The following is a 23,312-nucleotide window of genomic DNA, read 5'->3' as shown; positions in this document are numbered from 1 at the left end:
ATCTATGATAATCCATTATCTAGACTTCTCCTTTGCCTGCTCCCTCATTTAACTATGTATTAAATCAAATGATTAAAAAGTTGGAAAAATGCGTCCTACAATAGCTTGCTCGGCTGAAACTTCACCCGAATAAAAGATGAATTCACATAGATAGACAACACAATCATGACTTGAAAAAAGTAATACATGTTACATTTGCGGAAAAAGAAAAGATATAAGCCAATAGAAGAATAAAGTTTTCCAAGTACATTTGTTGGTTGTCTTACAATCCACCGTCTGTCACAAATTACTGCTCCAGGTCTCCAATGTAGAAGTCTTCAATCATGTCAAAAACTCGGGTAGCATGCTGTGGTCTGCCACATTGAACGAAAAAAGTAACCAACTGCCATCAACATATAAACTACATTGTACTTGTGTTAATCTCCACACATATAACGTCACCATCTAAAGATAATTAAGAAAGGAGATTTTTAACTTTGAAAGAATATTCATTAAAATTGAAATTTCTGATTAGGGTCTTGTTTTGGGGTTCAAAGAACAGAGAGCCAATCATCTTTCAAACCATGAGAAACATTACTAAAGGGGCGTTTGGTTTGGGTAATGTTTGATTACTAAAATAGAAAGATTACCTTGAAAATAGATTACTTAGAAGATTACTGGGTATAAATGATTACTATGTTTGATAAAAATTGATAGGTATAAATAATTATTGTGTTTGGTTAAAGGTAATAAAAGATTACTAGTAAATTATGTTACTTAAATGCCCTTGAATATAATTATTTTTAAATATTTTTTATATTATTTGTCATATTAATTAAAAATAAATTTATTTTTATCTCAAAAAATAAATAAATAATAATTTTTCTATAATAAACTCAAGATTACCCCAGTAATCTTTAAATACCTAAGGTGAAGGTGGTAATCAGATTACCACCTATATTACCTGCCACGTCAGCATTGGTAATAGAAGATTACTGTAATCTTTTATTACTGACAAACCAAACAAAGGAATAAAAGATAGATTACCAAGGTAATCATAAAATCCCCTAACCAAACGCACCCTAAATATTAATGAAGCATTCCTATAAGCATACTTTGGTGCTGCAGCATAATTTATTCATCAGTCTGGAATTTTAAGATTAAAATTAAAATACAGGAGGACATGCAATTTAGAGTTTACATCAACAAGGGAGGTTTTTGACAGAATTGGGTAAGTCCCACTGTAAGTTTCTGATGTATTGCAGGAGAAATTGATTACAGTAGCTAGTGACAAATGAATTCATAGGAAAAAAGTAGGTGCACTGCTAGTGCACAGGAAATATAAGAAGGATGCTTAACAAGACATTTTCCATTATCACATATTTATTGGAAAGAACACAAATATGGACAGAATCACCCATTTTGAAATTGCTAAATGAGTATTGCAAATGGGAAGAAAGTTAGAAGTCCTTTGATTGAGGCATACCCGAAAAATCCTTCAGTCGAATCATCCCCAGCATGTGCTAGGATGGCATCACCACCCGGATGTTCTTCTACATATGAAGTAACATCATACACCTGCAATAATTAAAAATAGAAAACAAAGAGAAACACATAACCAACAAAAGAAATCCAGTCATATTAACACTGTTCTAATAGTTCCAAGATTATGATGGAGAATCAAGCCAATATAGAGATAATACCTTGTCCTTGATGATTATCCAACAATCAGTTCTCTTATTATGCAAAGAGACTTCAGTCCTACTATAGGGTTTGGATGCCTAAGAATGCAAAGGAACATTTAATATCAAATTAAGAGTTAACTAGCACACATTTACTATGATGTTCGCAGCTAAGCACGAAGGAAATATCAATAGAAATAACGCCCAAATACTACATCTATATATGCATTTTGGATTTCTTTGGGCAATAGAGTTCCATACCCAAACCATAGAATCATACATAATTTTTCCTCGGATCAGGGAAACATTCAGACTTTCCTATCTTCTAAAAGTTTCCCAGCATTAAACAACCTTACGCAAGTAGAGCACTATCAAATCCGCCTGAAAATCAAAACATATAACCGTCCAAACAATATTTTTTTTGAAGTTCCCAAGATCAAAAGTACCTTAGTACCGTTAGCATTTGAGTGAACCGTTTTTGAATAACCTGCATTGCACAAACATACACAAATTAAACATGGTACTTATACATAATCAAACACTTGAATCAGTAAAGAGAGAGAGAATCTAGAGATTACCAGATTTACGGCCTCGTGGGATCAAGATAAATACTCCCAAAATAACAGCTAAAATTAGTGCTCCCACAACTAAAATCATATCTCAAGTCCAGCTCCTAACTCTGTTTCAACAGATTCAGGTTAAAAAAAAAAAAATTAGATGGAGCTGATTCCAATTATTTGTACAAGTTTTAGGCTAGTTACTTGACCCAAAGCTTTACGTCAACATTTTGAAGAAAAGATACGTTTAAAGCTCAGTTTCTGACGAGAAAAAAAATAACAAGTTAAACTTTAAAAAGAAGAAAAACCTGTGAAAATTTATGGAATTTGGGTAAGCCGAGAGAAGCGAGTCGTATGGCGCCGGAAAGTTGAGTGATGCTGATGAGTGGGATTTGCTCGTTGTGATCCAATCCCAAATCAGACTTCACATGCAGGTCATTTTGTAGGTAAATATAAAATGTCAAGGGCGGGGGAGAATCGACGATCGATAATTGGGCTGTAATGGGTTATTTGTTTATATGGTTTGTATTGTATTCTTTCCAACTTTAACAGTTTCAGTTTTTTCATCTTTGTTGTTTTGTGTTATATTCAAATATTGATAAGGGTAATTTGATGGCTTATCGTCATTATAATAAGGGATGTCCCAGGCTTTAGTAACCCAGTGAGCATAATCCTCCTTGTAGAATCCATTAATCTCGTAGGAAATGTTTAGGTCTTCCCTTCATGTCGTTGGTGAGATTGTATGAATAAGTTTGTTTAATTTATTTGTATGTGTAATATTACTCTAACTTCACAGCAATGACACATTTTTTATTTGCTTAAAAAGGCATCCACGGGTTATAGAAAAGGAAATCATGTACTTCCAAATCTAATAGAAGAAATTCACCTGTTACGTTGAATTCCAATTACTAATCAATACTTGTGAGATTCATTACTGATTTCTTCTGTCTCTTATGCATTTCTTACATTCATGCAGAAATACAATAGACAGAAATTATTAAGCCAGCGGAACTACCAAAGCTACTAGTATACATGAAGTTACTTTTCTGATGATGATCAAAACTAGTCAAATAAAAAAGGAAAAAAAAACGTGGCAAGACAATTATAATCATCAATTGTGGCAAAACATCGATTACCAAGGATACAAATTTCCAGGGCAATATATTCCCATGTAAGCTTGTTGCTTCCCTTATCACAAAAGCAACTATTTATATTGTACACATTTAAGAAAACCTCACAAATGCCACAAACTCTTCACTATCAGCATATGGTTCTAAGGAAGAAAATGGCCGTTAAAGTATACAAGTATACTGAGGATGAAGTTACCTTAACTGTGTGTGTTTATTGAAACATCAACAATGTGGTGGTTATCATTGGACTGATGCCCAATTAAATGGTGAAGAAGAACACCTGCAGCAACACTGACATTCAAGCTCTCAACGGCCATAAATGACCGAAATTGTTCATCAGAAGTCATATCATCAACTACTCCAGCAGTCACATCCACAGGAATGTTTCCAGGGATCCTAACCAAATGAGTACATGATCTCTCAACCAAAGGCCTCAATCCGGTACCCTCACTGCCCAAAACAAGTATAGTGGGTTGACCAGGGGGAATTTCATTCAAGGCAATTGCTTTCGGAGAAACTGAACCTCCAAGAACTCGCCAGCCATTTTCTGCTGAGGATATTAAGAACTGCATCATATTGTTGCAATACCTCATCTCCATTAATTCAAGTGAGCCTGCACTTGCCTTGCTCACTACACCACTTAATGGCGCTGAATTTTTTGCACACAACACCACACCTGAAGCTCCAAAGAAGTAAGCAGACCTAATGATGGCTCCCAAATTCTGAGGATCTGTGACCTCATCTAATGCTACCCAAAGAAACGGTTGGTCCTCCTCAATTGAAACAGGGTCCAATTCCTTAATCTTTACCATCTCCAATGGAGAAGCATCTAGCACAAGACCCTGATGAGGACGATTATCAGCAACCATATTGAGGTCATGCTTTGAGGTTTCCTTTATACTTATTCCAATATTTTCTGCCATTTTCAATACCCTCTCAAACCCTTTCTTGTCCTTCCTTTTCCTATTATTACTACTCAAAGACAATCCTTCCTGAACATACAGTGCGGAAAATTCTCTTCTTCCAGCTGACAAAGCGGCCAAAACGGGACCTACTCCATATAAACCTTCACCAACCATCTTAGGTACGGTTGATTCGGTAGGTTGTTTCCATGTCCTTCCCAAATTTTCATGCTTATTCCACCTCCGGAATTCAGATTTCTCAGCCGAGGCTTTTATGTCCCCTCTGAACCTACTCTTCTTCCTATCCCATCTATGCTCTTCAACAACCTCCACATTTCCGTCTTCTGCTTCTTCTTCCTCCCTGACATCCCCTTTGCTCTTGCGGTGGCCATTTTGGTAGTTCTTTGGCTTAGCTACGATTACATTTCTGTTTTCTTTATTATGAACAGGCGATTCAGGTAATCCCTCCCAAGAAGAATGGCCAATTTTTGTGGTTGTGGTTTTCTCCAATCTTTTGGCAGATTCTTCCCAAGAGGAATGGCTACTACTCACTTTTTGCAATCTCTCTGCTGATTCTTCCCAAGATGAACGAATATTCATAGTGCTTCTCACTTTCTTGAACCCTTTTACTTCCTTTGATTTGTTTAACTTCAACCATGGACGTGAATTTTCAGCTCTTAAATCACAACCACCTTCAGCAACTCTCAATGGGTATGCGCTTGCAAAACTCCTACATTGTAAACCACTTTTCACCCTAAAAACGCTTGACATACTTCTTGCTTTAGCTAAAGTGCTGATTCTCATTAACTTAGGACAAAATTCATCTGACAAACTAGCGGTTTCCAAAGAGGTTAATTTTTTGTGAGATTTGTGAGCATTATTGGCGAAGTCGATGAAAAAGGGGTTTAAGGGAATATATTGTGATTTAGGGTGGAGATGTTTAAAGAATCCGATGGGCTGTGAGGAAAATCTGATTGCCAAAGGAAGTGCTTGACTAGTTAGATTGGAATACATTGTGTGCAGAAAATCAAAACTAAAGAATGAAGTTGAAGCAGACGTTGATGAAAAGAGGAATACCTGGAGGGCTATTTTTATCAGGTAAACTGTATCATCATTTAATAACACCCTTCAGCTCTGCTCTCTCTGTCAAATTATCTGGCTGGATGGAGGGTTTTAATTTAGGGTTTACGAGGCAGTCGAAACGGCGTCGTAATAACAAATGTTCTATTCTGTATCCTTGTTTTTTCCAAGGACCTTTTCGTCAAATCATCCCAAACCCTAGAAAGCCAGAGGAATAAAACTAGTTAAAACTTAAAACCTCTGTAAAATCTTGACCCTTCTCCGAAATTTTGAAACAGAGAGCTGAGATGGGAACCCCAGAGACTTCCAGAGAACCGTGTCCAGATCGAATCTTAGACGACATCGGTGGAGCCTTCGGGATGGGTGCTGTTGGCGGCTCTGCCTTCCACTTCCTCAAAGGCGTGTATAACTCCCCAAGCGGCTCCCGTCTCATCGGCGGTACTCAAGCTGTTCGAATGAACGCGCCCCGTGTAGGCGGCAGCTTCGCTGTCTGGGGCGGGCTTTTCTCCACCTTCGATTGCTCCATGGTCTACCTCCGTCAGAAAGAGGACCCCTGGAACTCCATCTTTGCTGGCGCCGCCACTGGCGGTTTCCTCTCCATGCGCCAGGGGCTTGGCTCGTCGGCTCGCTCCGCTGTTTTCGGTGGCGTTCTCTTGGCGCTAATCGAAGGAGCTGGAATCATGCTTAATAAAGTTCTTAGTGGCCCGCAAAACATGCCGATTATTATGGAGGAGCCGACCCCTGGTATGGTTGGTGGGCCAGGGTTTCCTGGCGGCTTACCGGGTCCGACCGGTCAAAGAGTGGAATCTAATTCTTCTGAGTCGGATTCAGGTTGGTTTGGAGGGTTCTTTGGTGGAAGCAAGAAGAAAGAAAGCCCGGCGGGCAGTGGAAGTAAGACCGAGATTTTGGAGAGTTTCGATGCCCCTCCGGTGCCCAATTTTGAGTACAAGTGAAAAATCAGGTCTTCAATCAAAGATATTGAACCATCCATTTTTAACTGCAATTTGTTTTGTCAGCCTGATTATTTAGGTCATTAATGAATGGTTGTGTAGTTGTGTTTATGACACAGTTCTTTCTTGTTTCTTGAATAATTTACATATATATATATAGTTGTAGCATTATATAACAATTCAGATGGAATCTCATTATGCTTATTTTGTTTATATAATCTGGTTTATATGGTTTTTTTCAAAGATCATGACATAAATTTTGAATCAATATTTCATTTGCAAATAATATCTGCATCACTCTAATGTTCTTCTTTCCCTGAAACTTCCTTAGTTTTTTTCATATGTTAATTCATATATCCTGGGTTCTTTATGTTTGCTCTTGCTGGATTTTTAAAGATTATGTTGGAATAATCAATGAAACACAATCTGGTTGTCTAGGCAATGGCAGAATGAAGAGCTTTTAAAATTGATCGTGTTCATAGCAGGTATGTTTTACAAACAAACAAATGCAACCAAAATCAATGTATTTCTTATGTATTGTGCAATGGGATGATTTATGCACTTTTCTTTTTTATGGCCCAGTTGATTTTTGTTTAAATCTAGAATGCAATCGATATTTTTCTTTGTAACGAAAAACCTTTTCTTGAGTTTGATCATCCTTTCTAGTTTGATGCTATCATACCAAGTAGAGAGAATCTCATGTCAGTATTAGGTAAGTTAAAAGTTTGATCTTATAGTGAGTTTTCAATTATTCTCTTTTATGGTTTGGGTCTCACCTCTATCACTCAAATTATACCGAAAATACTGCAATGTTCTTAGCTTTGCCATATTTGGTGAAAATTTGAAAATTTGTACATGTATGCTTCAGAAGCTGGAAGCAATAAACCTGAAAAGATGTTTTGACTTAATACTACAATTTGTCATAAAATGATACACTTCTGACAAGTTTTTTCTTTGTGTGCGTAGATATGAATAATTTTCATTCATTTTGCTTGTTCTACCATTCAAAGCTGAGGAGAAGGAAACCCAAAAAGAGAAGTAATTTGATGTTCAAACATCATTCAATAAGTATACAAAGCATCTTTTAAACTTATACATACACACTCCCTCTAAACGAAATTGAAAATTCAATCAGATTTATAGATGGAAACACCAGATTTGGTGTGAGAAGTATCCGCTTTTAAGATTGGTGAAACCCTGCTAGTGGTGGAAGGTTGCACAGTCTGAGAAGGAGGATAAAAGTAATCAGTTGGAAAGAAGTAATATTGTTGTGAAGGAACAACTGCTTTCTCAGCAGTAGACTCTAATGGAGGTGATGTACGAGGGTGGAAGAAATCAGTGGGAAAGAATTTGAATTGAAGGCCGGCCATGAAAGAAGGGGTTTGGTTTAGATTGATTCTGTTTTCTACCTTGTTATAGCCGGGGAGGGAAAAGCATATATATATATGCTTTGTCGTTTTAGGGGTAATTTCCTAGTTATCTCTGCGGAATACAAATTGCTATCAAATGACTTTGTCGTTTTAATGGTTTTGATCATAATTTACCTTTTTACAAAGTTGTAAATTGGGATTACACCAAATTGACTATTTTTAAAGCTGGGTTTAACTCCACGTAAGTCAAATCAAGCTCAAATTGTTCATAAGCAACTGTATTCGGCTTACACCTCTGATTAAAAATGACTTAATATTATATTTGCTTATTATAATTCATGACTACTTGGTGATATAATTAATTATTGTTTTCAAGTTATTTCACGAAAAAAAGAGCAGGGCATTTTATGTTTATTAAAATAAGGCATTGTGTGAAATAAATCTTTTAAACGTTTTTTTAAGGCCAAATGATTATTGAACACCCAAAGTGAAATGAAATGATCGTTTTTATCTTCTAAATTTAAAAATAATTATGTTTTCATTTGTTTGTTAAATTTTTATATAAAATTATTAAAATGATTAAAAAAATTCTCAAACTAAATAAAACTTTACCATCATAATTGTTTTAAAATAATTATTGTATATTTAATTTATATTAATTTTAATTAAAAATAATAAAAAAATATTGGTAGAAATATAGATAGGGTATCTATCTTGTGTTTTCTCTTAATTTGTTGAGATTTTGGTTCATTCAACTTCTTTTTTTATCTAGAGATTGTTTGACACCAGAGTATTTTGTATAATTCTCAATGTTATTACATGGTTGATTTGTTATAATACTTTCAGTTTAACTTATATGTTCTTTATACTATGTTTTTTGTTTACTCTAAAATATCACAATCGATTGATAATGTCTATTTTCTTGGTGTTACATTCTATCACAACATTGTTGATGTTCATTAATATCTTATCATTATTTAGTTTCATATTGTATTTGATGTTAATCAGGTTACTAAGCGAAATAACTATCTGATCTTACCAATTGAGATATATGTATAGTAAAATACATTTTTCGATACATTAAAAGTATCTTGTTTTATAATAATCTCACACTTTATCCTGATTTTATTCTTTATCTGTCAATTCATTATGATGCAGATTATATTGTCAATCTTCTAACTCAATGATCTATCACGAGAAGTTATATTATTCTTAGTCATAACCTTATTTACTGGACTACCAAAAAAACAAGTTATTATGTTTTAATCTAGTGTGAATTCTGACTGTGCCCTTACGTTTGATGGTTCTGTTTTATTTTATGCGAACTCGATATTTCTCTTCACGGATCTTCGCTCTTACTTGTTCACGAAACGCAAGCTATCTACATAGTCGCCACTCTTGTCTTGTGGCTCACGCTTGGTGCGTATCAAATAATTTGTGGGTCTAAAAGGAACCAAAAGTGTGGCAAAATTACAAGTTCCACCCAATCTGGGTGATATTGATAACCATGCTACTGCCACCCCTACACTATTAGTCTCCCTACGCTCGCATTTTCTCAGCCTTGACCTCATACCTAAGCACCCTCCGCCGATCAATGGCCACCGCACCGATCACGGAGCTCATGAGTCCATCCAACACTCGCGTGGGATGGATCGGCACAGGCGTTATGGGTCGTTTCATGTGCGGTCGCTTACTCAAAGCCGGCTTCAAAGTCACCATATTCAATCGCACCATCGCCAAAGCTCAACCACTCCTCGACATGGGTGCTAACCTTGCTGATTCTCCCCATGCTGTAGCTTCCGAGTCCGATGTCGTTTTCTCCATCGTCGGTTATCCTTCTGACGTTCGCCACGTTATTCTTCACTCCGCCTCCGGCGTCCTGTCCGGCCTCCGTCCTGGAGGAATCATCGTGGATATGACTACATCTGAACCTTCCCTTGCCAGTGAGATATTCTCCGCGGCCTCCTCCAAAAATTGCTCCGCAATCGACGCTCCTGTCTCTGGTGGAGACCGCGGAGCCAAAAACGGAACGCTTGCGATATTCGCGGGAGGGGACGAATCCGTTATAAACAAATTGAATCCCCTTTTTGCTCTCTTGGGAAAAGTTAATTACATGGGTTGCAGTGGGAAAGGCCAATTCGCGAAGCTAGCTAATCAAATTACGATTGCTTCTACGATGGTGGGATTAGTAGAGGGAATGATTTATGCTCACAAAGCAGGGCTAGATGTGGAATTGTTCTTAAACGCGATATCCACAGGAGCCGCCGGGTCCAAGTCGTTGGACTTGAACGGTAGTAGAATATTAAAGAGAGATTTCGAGCCGGGTTTTTATGTGAACCATTTTGTGAAAGATTTAGGGATTTGTTTAAAGGAGTGTCAAAACATGGGTCTGGCTTTGCCTGGCTTGGCTCTGGCGCAGCAGCTTTATTTGTCGCTCAAGGCTCATGGAGAAGGCAATTTGGGTACGCGGGCATTGATTTTGTCTCTTGAAAGGCTTAATAATGTCTCTCTTCTTCAATCTGTAGCTTCTTCCGAGCAGAAGGCTTAAATTGGTAAATGTTTTATATTGGATGAGCTTGTATTTTCATTAAAAGTATCAACATTTTACTGGTATTTGTGTAAACTTCCTGTTGGTTTTGTTACTGTTGAAATATGATTTTATCTTAGTGTTGATTTAGGGATGTTGAAGAAATCGGTACGCATGGATGGAAATATAGTATGGTCTATGTGAAAGATATGTAGGATCCTCAGTGTATCGGGCCTGTGTGTATTATTTTGGTTGATGAATTATTTCCTGGTTGAGGCAAATGATCACATTAGTGTACCTGGAGATTCTGTTATTTGTCTTGGTTACAAGTTTTTCTTGGCAATGGTAACTCTTGCAGTTTCTGTGACTGATAACTGAGATTGAAGATTGGTGACACTATTTTATGTGATTCATTTTTTATTTGTGATGTCTTTCTGTTACCATATGAGTGGCCTTTAGATTGCCTGCATGCTAGAAAAATGAATTGGTTCATGAAAATTTCATATTTAAGGATGTTTATTAGATGGCATCAAACACAGGCAGGATACTTTTCAGTATTACACCAGTGAGTATCGTTGGCTTACTTTAAGCAAAGCATTAAACATTGCTTGATCCATATCTTTACAATTCAGTGCTGGAAAACCCTATATGATATGGCTGAAAGGGTGACCTGGTCCTTTGCTCTAGTATTTTTAGTGCATATAACTTGGTGATTTTCATCCCAGTTTCATTTCATATTTTTTTTTTACTATATCTAGTAAAGTCTCTTTCCCTGAAACTTCACCTGGCTCACATTAAGGCTGTCTTTCCAAACTTTTGCGTTGATTCCACCTTGTATTCAAAGATATAATGACTTTGGCCACAGAATCACAATTTCATATTGGTTGATATTAGAAATTTGGAATATTGGGTCTAAAGCAAAAATTCTTGTTTCATTGCTCCATGATATACGTTTCTGACCTTTTTTTCTTTTTATAATTATTTTGGGTTAGTTTGATTCCAATGCGAATATTTGATCAGAGCAGACTGGATACCGCATCTCCATTAACAATCTGCTAACAAAAACTTGTACCAAGTCTGTTGAAATGTCAAAAATCACCACCTTTATCTCAATCTTTTTCTGCACTCTTCTCTTCTTTGGCCATGCAAATTCCAGCTGTATCATCAAGAACATCAAGTGCTAATGGAACTGAAGCAACACTGGCAAAATTCGCCATCTATTGCGCATTGGACACTGTTAAACTCCTCCCACTGCAACTGGCAGGAGATCACCTGCATTAACAATTCAATCACCAGCCTATCACTCATCAACATGGGCATCAGTGAAACTATCCCATCCTTCATTTGTGAGCTCAAGAATTTAACACTTCTGGACCTGCAGAACAACAATATTCCAGGCAACTTTCCAAGAACTCTTTACTACTGTTCTATGCTTGAGCACCTAGACCTCTCTCAAAACCTCTTTGTTGGTCTGATTCCTCAGGATATTGATCACTTATCTGAGCTCCGTTTTCTCAACCTTGCGGCCAATAACTTTTTTGGGGACATTCCTGCAAGTGTTGGGCAATTGAAGGAGCTAAGAGTACTTCATCTTCATCAAAATCAGTTTAATGGGTCTATCCAGCCAGAAATTGGCAATCTGCAGAATCTTGAAGAATTGCTTTTGGCATTTAATAGAAAAGCTAAGCCATCAAAGTTGTCTTTGAATTTCACACAACTGAGAAACCTGAAGATATTGTGGATGCGTGAAGCAAATTTGATTGGTGAAATTCCTGAATCTATTGCTAGGCTGACTGCACTTGAGGTACTGGATTTATCAAACAATGGTTTAACTGGAAAAATCAGGTCTTCAATCAAAGATATTGAACCATCCATTTTTAACTGCAATTTGTTTTGTCAGCCTGATTATTTAGGTCATTAATGAATGGTTGTGTAGTTGTGTTGATGACACAGTTCATTCTTGTTTCTTGAATGATTTACATATATATAGTTGTAGCATTGTATAACAATTCAGGTGGAATCTCATTATGCATATTTTGTTTATATAATCTGGTTTATATGGTTTTTTTCAAAGATCATGACATAAATTTTGACTCAATATTTCATTTGCAAATAATATCTGCATCACTCTAATGTTCTTCTTTCCCTAAAATTTCCTTAGTTTTTTTCATATTTTAATTCATATATCCTGGGTTCTTTATTTTTGCTCTTGCTGGATTTTTAAAGATTATGTTAGTAACTTGTAATGCTGCATATTGATAATCAATGAAACACAATCTGGTTGTCTAGGCAATGGCAGAATGAAGAGCTTTTAAAATTGATCGTGTTCATAGCAAGTATGTTTTACAAACAAACAAATGCAACCAAAATCAATGTATTTCTTATGTATTGTGCAATGGGATGATTTATGCACTTTTCTTTTTTATGACCCAGTTGACTTTTGTTTAAATCTAGAATGCAATTGATATTTTTCTTTGTAACGAAAAACCGTTTCTTGAGTTTGATCATCCTTTAGAGTTTGATGCTATCATACCAAGTAGAGAGAATCTCATGTCAATATTAGGTAAGTCAAAAGTTTGATCTTATAGTGAGTTTTCAATTATTCTCTTTTATGGTTTGGGTCTCACCTCTATCACTCAAATTATACCGAAAATACTGCAATGTTCTTAGCTTTGCCATATTTGGTGAAAATTTGAAAATTTGTACATGTATGCTTCAGAAGCTGGAAGCAATAAACCTGAAAAGATGTTTTGACTTAATACTACAATTTGTCATAAAATGATACAGTTCTGACAAGTTTTTTCTTTGTGTGCGTAGATATGAATAATTTTCATTCATTTTGCTTGTTCTACCATTCAAAGCTCAGGAGAAGGAAACCCAAAAAGAGAAGTAATTTGATGTTCAAACATCATTCAATAAGTATACAAAACATCTTTTAAACTTATACATACACACTCCCTCTAAACGAAATTGAAAATTCAATCCGATTTATAGATGGAAACACCAGATTTGTAGTGAGAAGTATCTACCTTTAAGATTGGTGAAACCCTGCTAGTTGTGGAAGGTTGCATAGTCTGAGGAGGAGGATAAAAGTAATCAGTTGGAAAGAAGTAATATTGCTGTGAAGGAACAACTGCTTTCTCAGCAGTAGACTGTGATGGAGGTGATGCACGAGGGTGGAAGAAATCAGTGGGAAAGAATTTGAATTGAAGGCCGGCCATGAAAGAAGGGGTTTGGTTTAGATTGATTCTGTTTTCTACTTTGTTATAGCCGGGGAGGGAGAAGCATATAAATATATATATATATATATATATATATATATATATATATATATATATACACACACACACACACACAGAGACAGAAAAATTAGAGGTAATTTCCTAGTTATCTCCGCGGAATACAAATTGCTATCAAACGATTTTGTTGTCTTAATAGTTTTGATCATAATTTACCTTTTACAAAGTTGTAAATTGGGATTACACCGAATTGACTATTTTTAAACTTGAGTTTAACTCTACATAAGTCAAATCAAATCAAGTTCAAATTGTTCATAAGCAACTCTATTCGGCTTACATCAGATTAAAAATGACTTGAATTATATTTGCTTATTATAATTCATAACTACTTGGTGATATAATTAATTATTGTTTTCAAGTTATTTCACGAAAAAATGAGCAGGGTATATTTTATGTTTATTAAAATAAGGGATTGTGTGAAAAAAATCTTTTAAACTTTTTTTTTAAGGCCAAATGATTATGGAACACCCAAAGTTTAATGAAACGATTGATTTTTATCTTCTAAATTCAAAAATAATTATATTTTCATTTATTTGTTAAACTTTTATATAAAATAATTAAAAAAATTAAAAAAATTCTCAAACTAAATAAAACTTTACCATCATAATTGTTTTAAAATAATTATTATATATTTAATTTATATTAATTTTAATTAAAAATAATAAAAAATTATTGGTAGAAATCTATCTTGTGTTTTCTCTTAGCATGTTAAGATTTTGGTTCATTCAACTTCTTTCTTGATTTGAAGATTGTTTAACACCTTATTATTTTGAATCATTCTCAATGTTACTACATGATTGATTTGTTGTAATACTTTTAGTTTAACTCATGTGTTCTTTATACCATGTCTTTTGTCTACTCTAAAATATCAGAATCGATTGATAATGTCTTTTTTCTTGGTGTTACACTCTATCACAACATTATTGATGTTCATTAATATCTTATCATTATTCAGTTTCATATTGTATTTGATGTTAATCAGGTTATTAAGCGAAACAACTATCTGTTCCTACCTATTGAGACATATGTATAGTAAAATACATTTTTCGATACATTAAGAATATCTTATTTTATAATGATATCACATTTTAGTATGACTTCATCCTTCATCTATCAACTTATTCTGATACAGATTATATTATCAATCTTTTAACTCAATGATCTATCACGAGTAGTTATATTATTCTTAGTCATAACCTTATTTATTGGACTAACAAAAAAAAACAAGTTATTATGTTTTAATCTAGTATGAATTCTGACTGTGCCCTACGTTTTTACTTACGTTTGATGGTTCTGTTTTATTTTATGCGAACTCGATATTTCTCTTCACGGATCTTCGCTCTTACTCGTTGACGATACGCATGCTAACTACATAGTCGCCACTCTTGTCTTGTGGCTCGCGCTTGGTGCGTGTCCAAATAATTTGTGGGCCTAGAAGGCCCCATAAGTGTGGTAAAATTACAAGTTCCACCCAATCTGGGTGACATTGATAACCATGCTACTGCCACCCCTACACTCTTACTCTCCCTACGCTCGCATTTTCTCAGCCTTGACCTCATACCTAAGCACCCTCCGCCGATCAATGGCCACCGCACCGATCACGGAGCTCATGAGTCCATCCAACACTCGCGTGGGATGGATCGGCACAGGCGTTATGGGTCGTTTCATGTGCGGTCACTTACTCAAAGCCGGCTTCAAAGTCACCATATTCAATCGCACCATCGCCAAAGCTCAACCACTCCTCGACATGGGTGCTAACCTTGCTGATTCTCCCCATGCTGTAGCTTCCGAGTCCGATGTCGTTTTCTCCATCGTCGGTTATCCTTCTGACGTTCGCCACGTTGTTCTTCACTCCGCCTCCGGCGTCCTGTCCGGCCTCCGTCCTGGAGGAATCATCGTGGATATGACTACATCTGAACCTTCCCTTGCCAGCGAGATATTCGCCGCGGCCTCCTCCAAAAACTGCTCCGCAATCGACGCTCCTGTCTCTGGTGGAGACCGCGGAGCCAAAAACGGAACGCTTGCGATATTCGCGGGAGGGGACGAATCTGTTATAAACAAATTGAATCCCCTTTTTGCCCTCTTGGGAAAAGTTAATTACATGGGTTGCAGTGGGAAAGGCCAATTCGCGAAGCTAGCTAATCAAATTACGATTGCTTCTACGATGGTGGGATTAGTAGAGGGAATGATTTATGCTCACAAAGCAGGGCTAGATGTGGAATTGTTCTTAAACGCGATATCCACAGGAGCCGCCGGGTCCAAGTCGTTGGACTTGTACGGTAGTAGAATATTAAAGAGAGATTTCGAGCCGGGTTTTTATGTGAACCATTTTGTGAAAGATTTAGGGATTTGTTTAAAAGAGTGTCAAAACATGGGGCTGGCTTTGCCTGGCTTGGCTCTGGCGCAGCAGCTTTATTTATCGCTCAAGGCTCATGGAGAAGGCAATTTGGGTACGCAGGCATTGATTTTGTCTCTTGAAAGGCTTAATAACGTCTCTCTTCTTCAATCTGTAGCTTCTTCCGAGCAGAATGCTTAAATTGGTAAATGTTTTATATTGGATAAGCTTGTATTTTCATTAAAAGTATCAACTTTTTACTGGTATTTGTGTGAACTTCCTGTTGGTTTTGTTACTGTTGAAATATGATTTTATCTTTGTGGATTTAGGGATGTTGAAGAAATCGGTACGCATGGATGGAAATATAGTATGGTATATGTGAAAGATATGTAGGATCCTCAGTGTATCGGGCCTGTGTGTATCATGTTGGTTGATGAATTATTTCCTGGTTGAAGCAAATCATCACATTAATATACCTGGAGATTCTGTTATTTGTCTTGGTTTCAAGTTTTTCTTGGCAATAGTAACTCTTGCACTTTCTGTGACTGATAACTGAGATTGAAGATTGGTGACACTATTTTATGTGATTCATTTTTTATTTTTGATGTCTTTCTGTTACCATATGAGTGGCCTTTAGATTGCCTGTATGCTAGGGAACTGAATTGGTTCTTGAAAATGTCATATTTAAGGATGTTTATTAGGTGGCATCAAACACAGGCAGGATACTTTTCAGTATTATACCAGTGAGTATCATTGGCTTACTTTAAGCAAAGCATTAAACATTGCTTGATCCATATCTTTACAATTCAGTGCTGGAAAACCCTATATGATATGGCTGAAAGGGTGACCTGGTCCTTTGCTCTAGTATTTTTAGTGCATATAACTTGGTGATTTTCATCCCAGTTTCATTTCATATTTTTTTTTAACTATCACTCAGCTTTTGTTTTATGGAAGAATAGTCTGAGGTTCTTGACAGCTGTTATCAAGTAACAAGTTTGTCCATTGAAAGCATAGAAATGCCGGCTAGTTTATGTTGTTTGTATAGTTCTTAGTATTTGATACAATTATAGATGATGGGGAGACATGAACGTGGTTCTAGTTTGACAGGATAAAGATGGAATGTTGAAGATCGGAGCCTCATATCCCTTGGATTTGGATCTTCAGAGTGGACCCAAATGTGCCAGATTGAACTTTCCCTGTGGTTGTCCTAATAAAAATACTGTCATTATCATTAATCATGGTTGCTATGTTTAAGATTTAACATCTTTGATGATTGATTATAGATATGTTCTAAAGCCAGTTAGCAATATGGTTATGTATGAACTGGTTTCTGTCATTTTGGATGAGTATTAGCTTTTGAAAGTGTACAATAGATAAACTCTGTGTACATGGAGTTTTCGAATTAATTATGCAAAAAATAGTTAAAAATTCTTAAGATAATAACAAAGTTTAGGAGGTTGGTCAACTACAGCTACAAAATGGTTGCTGAGGATTTGCAGATATGTTTCACCAAGAACCCAGAACATCACCTGAGATGTCAGTAGCCACCTAGAAAGATACAAAGGATCCTGTCACCTGTGATGTGGTTCACAGGAGTAACGTTTGTTTCCCGAGCCTCGAAGTTTCTAAGTGGTTGGCAAATTGCTTTGGTTTGGTTTGGCTCACCCTAGCTCAAAACGAAACTTACTCTGCATTCGGTGTGTATTAATCTTTGAGAAATTGATGTTACCCCAGTGTATTTATGTTTTAGTTTAGATGAACATTTGTAATTGAATTGCCAAGTTAATTTACTTGATCCATCATACAATAAGATGTTGCTAAATCAACAGTTGGGATAAAATTCTGAGATTCCAACTTTGTATACGACAGTACTATTGCTTATTGGAGTGGATGACTGAATACGTGTCTACTGGATCAATTATTCTACAAAAATTTTAATTCAGTCTGATATTTGGCTGGTATATTGTTTAGGCTGTATAATTATTTTCTTTAACATAACAACATGCAAATCTCTCGATTCTGACTTCTAAAAAGTAGTTTAAGTAACAAAATGGGGGATGGCAAACATAAAAAGGTAAGGGTTCAAACCTCTTTTAACGATATTTAAAATTAAATTTTTTACTTATTTAATACAATAGTTATTAAGGATTTTATCTGTTTGGTATAATTGGTTTGTTCTGAAGAGACATAATTTCTCATGAAAAAAATTCCAAGAGAGGAAGTTAAGCTTAATTCAGCTATCCTTGGTCTTCCTGTCCATTCTACAATAATTGTAAAAGAAGGTATAGAAAAACACGAGAGTTCCAGGAAGACCACGTTTATGAGCTTTTGTTCTCCCTTGTGGAATACGACTCTATTACTTTACGTTAAAAACTGTTGACTGCCCGTGGAAATGCTTGACTAAGTGCGTTTTCAGTCTTCCATTTTGATCCAACTTCTAAGTCATCGTTCAACAAAGGCGACCCTTAACTGTAAAGTCTCTTTCCCTGAAACTTCACCTGGCTCACATTAAGGCTGTCTTTCCAAACTTTTGCGTTGATTCCACCTTGTATTCAAAGATATAATGACTTTGGCCACTGAATCACAATTTCATAGTGGTTGATATTAGAAATTTGGAATATTGGGTCTAAAGCATTCATTGCTCCATGATATACGTCTCTGAACTTTTTTTCTTTTTATAATTATTTTGGGTTAGTTTGATTCCAATGCGAATATTTGATCAGAGCAGACTGGATATCGCATCTCCATTAACAATCTGCTAACAAAAACTTATACCAAGTCTGTCGAAATGTCGAAAATCACCACCTCTATCTCAATCTTTTTGTGCACTCTTCTCTTCTTTGGCCATGCAAATTCCCGGCTGTATGATCAAGAACATCAAGTGCTAATGGAACTGAAGCAACACTGGCAAAATTCGCCATCTATTGCGCATTGGACACTGTCAAACTCCTCCCACTGCAACTGGCAGGAGATCACCTGCGCTAACAATTCAATCACCGGCCTATCACTCATCAACATGAGCATCAGTGAAACTATTCCACCCTTGATTTGTGAGCTCAAGAATTTAACACTTCTGGAGCTGCAGTACAACAATATTCCAGGCAACTTTCCGATAACTCTTTACTACTGTTCTAAGCTTAAGCACCTAGACCTCTCTCAAAACCTCTTTGTTGGTCCAATTCCTCAGGATATTGATCGCTTATCTGAGCTCCGTTTTCTCAACCTTGCGGCCAATAACTTTTCTGGGGACATTCCTGCAAGTGTTGGGCAATTGAAGGAGCTAAGAGTACTTCATCTTCATCAAAATCAGTTTAATGGGTCTATCCAGCCAGAAATTGGCAATCTGCAGAATCTTGAAGAATTGCTTTTGGCATTTAATAGAAAAGCTATGCCATCAAAGTTGTCTTTGAATTTCACACAACTGAGAAACCTGAAGATATTGTGGATGCGTGAAGCAAATTTGATTGGTGAAATTCCTGAATCTATTGGTATGCTGACGGCGCTCGAGGTACTGGATTTATCAACCAATGGTTTAACTGGAAAAATCCCCAACAGTTTGTTCAAGCTGAAACATTTGAGTGAATTATATCTTCATAAAAACAAATTATCCGGGGAAATTCCTCAGTTTATCGAATCTTTAAACTTAACTGTCATCGATCTCTCAGCCAACAAATTGACTGGGCCAATACCAAACGGTTTTGGCAAGCTTGAGAAGTTGTCACAGTTGAGTTTAATGTTCAATCAATTATCTGGCGAGATCCCAGAAAGCATTGGTCGGATTCCAGCACTTACAGATCTTAGATTGTACAGCAATAATTTATCAGGTGCTCTGCCTCCAGACTTCGGTCGATATTCACCACTGGTAGGTTTCCAGGTTTCTTCTAATCAACTTACGGGGAGGCTGCCTGAACATTTATGTGCTGCTGGTAAGTTAGTAGGATTAATAGCGTTTGATAACAATCTCACTGGAGAATTGCCAGAATCTATTGGGAATTGCAATAGTCTGTTAACTATTATGATTTACAACAACGGTTTCAGTGGGAAAATTCCTGTGGGGCTATGGATGGCATCAAATCTGTCATATGTGAGGATAAGTGATAATATGTTTACAGATGAGCTTCCTGAAAAAATGTCTGCGAATCTATCTTCTCTTGACATCAGCAACAATAGGTTCTCTGGTAAAATTCCTGCTGGAGTAAGTTCTTGGAGGAATCTGCAGGTGTTTAAGGCCAGTAATAACCTCTTTACAGGTACAATTCCAGGAGAACTAACTGCTCTTACTTCTTTAACGATTATTTCACTTGATCAAAACCAGCTCTCGGGTTCCCTTCCAGCAAATTTGATCTCATGGAAAAAGCTTACTACATTAAACCTAAGAGGAAATCAGTTATATGGAGAAATTCCAGAGGAAATTGGTTCTCTATCAGTCCTTAATGAATTGGACTTGTCAGAAAACCAGTTTTCCGGGCAAATTCCAACTCAACTTGGCTTTTTGAAGCTGATCTTTCTCAACCTCTCTTCCAATCATCTCACTGGAGAAATCCCAAGTGAGTTTGCAAATGGTGCATTTGACAGCAGCTTCTTGAACAACCCTGGTCTCTGTGCAAAGAACTCATTAGTAAACATTAAAATCTGCAGTTCTGATTCTTCTGTACCCCGAAAATCAAGGCAAATTTCATCCCAAAATCTCACTTCAATATTGATTGCCATCCTTGCTGTCTTTTTGTTTGCTTTGCTTTGTTCATTCTTCATATTCAGAATTTTCCTCAAGAGAAAACATGGACTGAATAGAAGTCTTGAGATCACTTCATTCCAAAGGTTGAATTTCACAGAAAATGAAATTCTGACAAAATTGATAGAAACTAACATGATTGGATGTGGTGGGTCTGGAAAAGTATACCGAGTTCCTGTAAATTCTTCAGGTGATTTTGTTGCTGCCAAAAGGATTTGGAATAACAGAAAGTTAGACCAGAAACAAGAGAAACAATTCATAGCAGAAGTTGAAGTATTAAGTAGAATTAGGCATTTGAACATAGTAAAATTACTTTGCTGCATTTCAAATGAGAATTTGGAAGTTCTGGTTTATGAGTATATGGAGAACCGTAGCCTGGATCTGTGGCTACATAAAAGAAGCGCCCCATCAATTCTCTCTGGCTCAGGCTCAGTCCATCATTTTGTCCTCGACTGGCCCAAGAGGATGCAGATTGCCGTGGGGGCTGCTCAGGGGCTGTGCTACATGCACCATGACTGTTCTCCACCCATTGTCCACCGGGATGTGAAATCAAGCAATATCCTGTTAGATTCGGAGTTCAATGCAAAAATAGCTGATTTTGGCCTGGCAAAAACACTGGTAAAGAAGGGAGAACCCGAAACAATGTCATCTGTGGTCGGCTCCTTTGGGTACATTGCTCCAGGTAATATACTTAAATTAACCCATGCATACCTACGGTTGGATACGAATCAGGCAACTCCAAACATTAATTGGCTCAGGTTTTGGTTCACATGATAAATAGTCTAGTTTAAGTTGGTCAAACCAAAAGTAAAAATAATTTAAGTTCGGTTTAAATAAAAAATAAGTTAGTTTAATTTGAGTTTAACTCAAATTTATAACTCAAATAAATAATTTGAATTTATGATTCGGTTTAGTTTAAATTTATAATTCAAATTTGTGCCTTGAATGTAATGGTTCGAATTTATGGTTCATTAACAAAACGATGTCATTTTATCCAAATAATATACAAAACCACTTATTCGAATCACCAAATTAAACAATGAATTCGAGCATATTTGAACCATAAATTTGAACTAATGATTCAAGTTATGAATTAATAGAATATCGCCTAACTCAAGTTTAGTTTGATTTTTAAAACAAGTTGAATTTTCTTTTTTGAATTCGATTCGAATTCAAGTCAAATAAATTTGAATCGAGTTAAACTGAGCTAGTTCGAATCATATCCAACTTTATGTGTACCCATTTTGAGTACACAAATAAGTATATATTTGATGTATGTCATCAAGTGATTTTAAATTAAAGATAAAATAGCATTTAACCATATATATATATATATATATATATATATTCACAAGTGGATAAGTTTAAAAGAAGGTACGCATAACATTGCTTGTATGCATATAATAAATCTCTCAATTATTAAAATCACTTGCCCATGTTGAGCAAGGGTTTATCTAATCTTCAATTTTTCCAACTGGAAATGTAGAGTATGCACATACAACCAAAGTGAATGAGAAGACAGACATTTACAGTTTTGGAGTAGTCCTTTTGGAGCTGACAACAGGGAGACAAGCTAACTATGGTGATGAAGACACATGCCTAGCCAAATGGGCATGGCGATTTCTGCAAGATGAGAATCAGATAGTTGATGCTTTGGATGCTGAAATCAAGGAAGCCTGCTATCTGGATGAGATGAGCAGAGTATTCAAACTTGGGATCCTCTGTACCAACAGGCTACCTGCTAAAAGGCCAAACATGAAGTCAGTGCTGCAAGTTTTAGTTAATCCTCTGGTTATTTCCCAAGAGAAGAGTGCTGCTTGTAAGTTTGATGCGATTCCGCTGCTTGCGAATTCAGGACAGAACAGGTAATGCTCAGCGTAAATTTTCTTGCTTTGTTTGTAGTAATTTTGACAGATTAGTACGCTTTTGCCTCTCAAGAATGGATGGCAGGTAATTATGTACAAATTGTGGGTGGAATATACACATTTGAACTGGTAAAATTGAATATAAATACATGCATCTCTGCGTCGCTTGGCTATATTGGAGGCCTGGGCATTTCTCGCGCCTACCCAACGGCCGGTCACCTTTACAATACACCCAACCAGTAGCGCCGCCTCCCTAAGGATCGAAATTACATACCTAACAAGCACCATTCAAACATAAAAACTAATTTATTTTGCTTGTTGGAGTTTGAGAAAAAAAACTCAAACTCCAACAAGCTGTCATATTAGTAATTGTTTTTACGTTTAGGGTTTTGATGTATGAAAGAGACGGCCTAGAAAGAAGAAAACAGAGATAAAGGGTCTCCGCAGAACTCAACCACCTGCAGACAACACCCTCCGTCTCTCTCCCTCGGCTCCAAACACCTCATCTCCTAATCCTCTGCCACCTCAGCCACAATTTCCAACTCTGCTACTCCTTTCATTGGGGTTTTCCGAAGTGCGTGGTTTTGGGGGTTGCCAAGAAACACAAAGCACGGGAGGTTGGTTAGCATTGATGTTCAAAACAAGGGCATAGATGAGGTTAAGGGTTAAGAGTAACAAATAACAATGCCTCATTTGGTTAAAAATCTCTTATTGTTGGCCAAACGACTATCCCATCCAAGTATGCGCTTTTGTCAAGTTTCCCCCCATTAACTTTGAAAATACCATTTACCCATCCGTGGCTAGTTAAAATTAACGATTTTAAGGGTAAAATCATCATTTTGTCTGTATTATTAAAAATAAACTTAAATTTGATTTTATTTTCTCCCCTAAACCCTAGAAACTA

General features: G+C 36.5%; 7 protein-coding genes across 18 annotated transcripts; 5 read left to right on the top strand and 2 right to left on the bottom strand.

Annotated features, from left to right (window-relative positions):
- Nucleotides 1–80: 80 nt before the first annotated feature.
- On the bottom strand, nucleotides 81–2,736 carry LOC123193964 (cytochrome B5-like protein). Its single transcript, XM_044607057.1, has 6 exons — nucleotides 2,527–2,736; nucleotides 2,240–2,340; nucleotides 2,108–2,148; nucleotides 1,683–1,760; nucleotides 1,466–1,557; nucleotides 81–353 (listed from the first exon to the last, which is right to left on the bottom strand). Exons 2-6 carry the CDS (start codon nucleotides 2,316–2,318, stop codon nucleotides 287–289), a joined length of 357 nt encoding a protein of 118 aa, XP_044462992.1. The 5' UTR covers nucleotides 2,319–2,340; nucleotides 2,527–2,736; the 3' UTR covers nucleotides 81–286.
- Nucleotides 2,737–3,309: 573 nt separating this feature from the next.
- On the bottom strand, nucleotides 3,310–5,442 carry LOC123193958. The gene has a single exon (XM_044607041.1). The coding sequence runs from the start codon at nucleotides 5,262–5,264 to the stop codon at nucleotides 3,546–3,548; it is 1,719 nt and encodes a 572-aa protein (XP_044462976.1). The 5' UTR covers nucleotides 5,265–5,442; the 3' UTR covers nucleotides 3,310–3,545.
- A 116-nt stretch (nucleotides 5,443–5,558) lies between these two features.
- LOC123193963 (mitochondrial import inner membrane translocase subunit TIM17-2-like) lies at nucleotides 5,559–12,225 on the top strand. Of its 3 annotated transcripts, XR_006497178.1 has the most exons (3): nucleotides 5,559–6,291; nucleotides 6,719–6,765; nucleotides 7,247–7,874. XR_006497178.1 is itself a non-coding variant. In XM_044607055.1 (2 exons), the coding sequence occupies exon 1, from the start codon at nucleotides 5,618–5,620 to the stop codon at nucleotides 6,281–6,283; it is 666 nt and encodes a 221-aa protein (XP_044462990.1). In that variant the 5' UTR covers nucleotides 5,559–5,617; the 3' UTR covers nucleotides 6,284–6,291; nucleotides 12,023–12,225. The 3 variants fall into 3 exon arrangements, 2 of the variants coding, with proteins under 2 accessions (XP_044462990.1, XP_044462991.1); XM_044607055.1 differs by lacking the exons at nucleotides 6,719–6,765; nucleotides 7,247–7,874 and adding an exon at nucleotides 12,023–12,225; XM_044607056.1 differs by lacking the exon at nucleotides 6,719–6,765.
- LOC123193962 (probable 3-hydroxyisobutyrate dehydrogenase-like 1, mitochondrial) lies at nucleotides 9,046–13,013 on the top strand. 7 transcript variants are annotated; one of them, XM_044607054.1, is made up of 2 exons: nucleotides 9,046–10,202; nucleotides 12,995–13,013. In XM_044607054.1, exon 1 carries the CDS (start codon nucleotides 9,245–9,247, stop codon nucleotides 10,196–10,198), a length of 954 nt encoding a protein of 317 aa, XP_044462989.1. In that variant the 5' UTR covers nucleotides 9,046–9,244; the 3' UTR covers nucleotides 10,199–10,202; nucleotides 12,995–13,013. The 7 variants fall into 7 exon arrangements, with proteins under 7 accessions (XP_044462989.1, XP_044462988.1, XP_044462987.1 ...); XM_044607053.1 differs by lacking the exon at nucleotides 12,995–13,013 and adding an exon at nucleotides 11,334–11,526; XM_044607052.1 differs by lacking the exon at nucleotides 12,995–13,013 and adding an exon at nucleotides 11,203–11,526.
- A 1,899-nt stretch (nucleotides 13,014–14,912) lies between these two features.
- Nucleotides 14,913–18,637, top strand: LOC123193960 (probable 3-hydroxyisobutyrate dehydrogenase-like 1, mitochondrial). Of its 4 annotated transcripts, none has more exons than XM_044607046.1 (2): nucleotides 14,913–16,016; nucleotides 18,507–18,637. In XM_044607046.1, the coding sequence occupies exon 1, from the start codon at nucleotides 14,972–14,974 to the stop codon at nucleotides 16,010–16,012; it is 1,041 nt and encodes a 346-aa protein (XP_044462981.1). In that variant the 5' UTR covers nucleotides 14,913–14,971; the 3' UTR covers nucleotides 16,013–16,016; nucleotides 18,507–18,637. The 4 variants fall into 4 exon arrangements, with proteins under 4 accessions (XP_044462981.1, XP_044462979.1, XP_044462980.1 ...); XM_044607044.1 differs by lacking the exon at nucleotides 18,507–18,637 and adding an exon at nucleotides 16,919–17,065; XM_044607045.1 differs by lacking the exon at nucleotides 18,507–18,637 and adding an exon at nucleotides 16,911–17,065.
- Nucleotides 18,600–19,696, top strand: LOC123194184 (receptor-like protein 52). Its single transcript, XM_044607344.1, has 2 exons — nucleotides 18,600–19,635; nucleotides 19,686–19,696. Exons 1-2 carry the CDS (start codon nucleotides 18,600–18,602, stop codon nucleotides 19,694–19,696), a joined length of 1,047 nt encoding a protein of 348 aa, XP_044463279.1.
- LOC123193957 (receptor-like protein kinase 5) lies at nucleotides 19,595–22,581 on the top strand. Its single transcript, XM_044607040.1, has 3 exons — nucleotides 19,595–19,737; nucleotides 19,850–21,225; nucleotides 22,030–22,581. The coding sequence occupies exons 1-3, from the start codon at nucleotides 19,727–19,729 to the stop codon at nucleotides 22,410–22,412; spliced, it is 1,770 nt and encodes a 589-aa protein (XP_044462975.1). The 5' UTR covers nucleotides 19,595–19,726; the 3' UTR covers nucleotides 22,413–22,581.
- The last annotated feature ends 731 nt before the right edge of the window (nucleotides 22,582–23,312 follow it).

The sequence above is a fragment of the Mangifera indica genome, chromosome 13, assembly GCF_011075055.1.
Source record: "Mangifera indica cultivar Alphonso chromosome 13, CATAS_Mindica_2.1, whole genome shotgun sequence".
NCBI classification, from domain to species: domain Eukaryota; kingdom Viridiplantae; phylum Streptophyta; class Magnoliopsida; order Sapindales; family Anacardiaceae; genus Mangifera; species Mangifera indica.
This window is presented reverse-complemented; position numbering and strand designations above follow the sequence as displayed.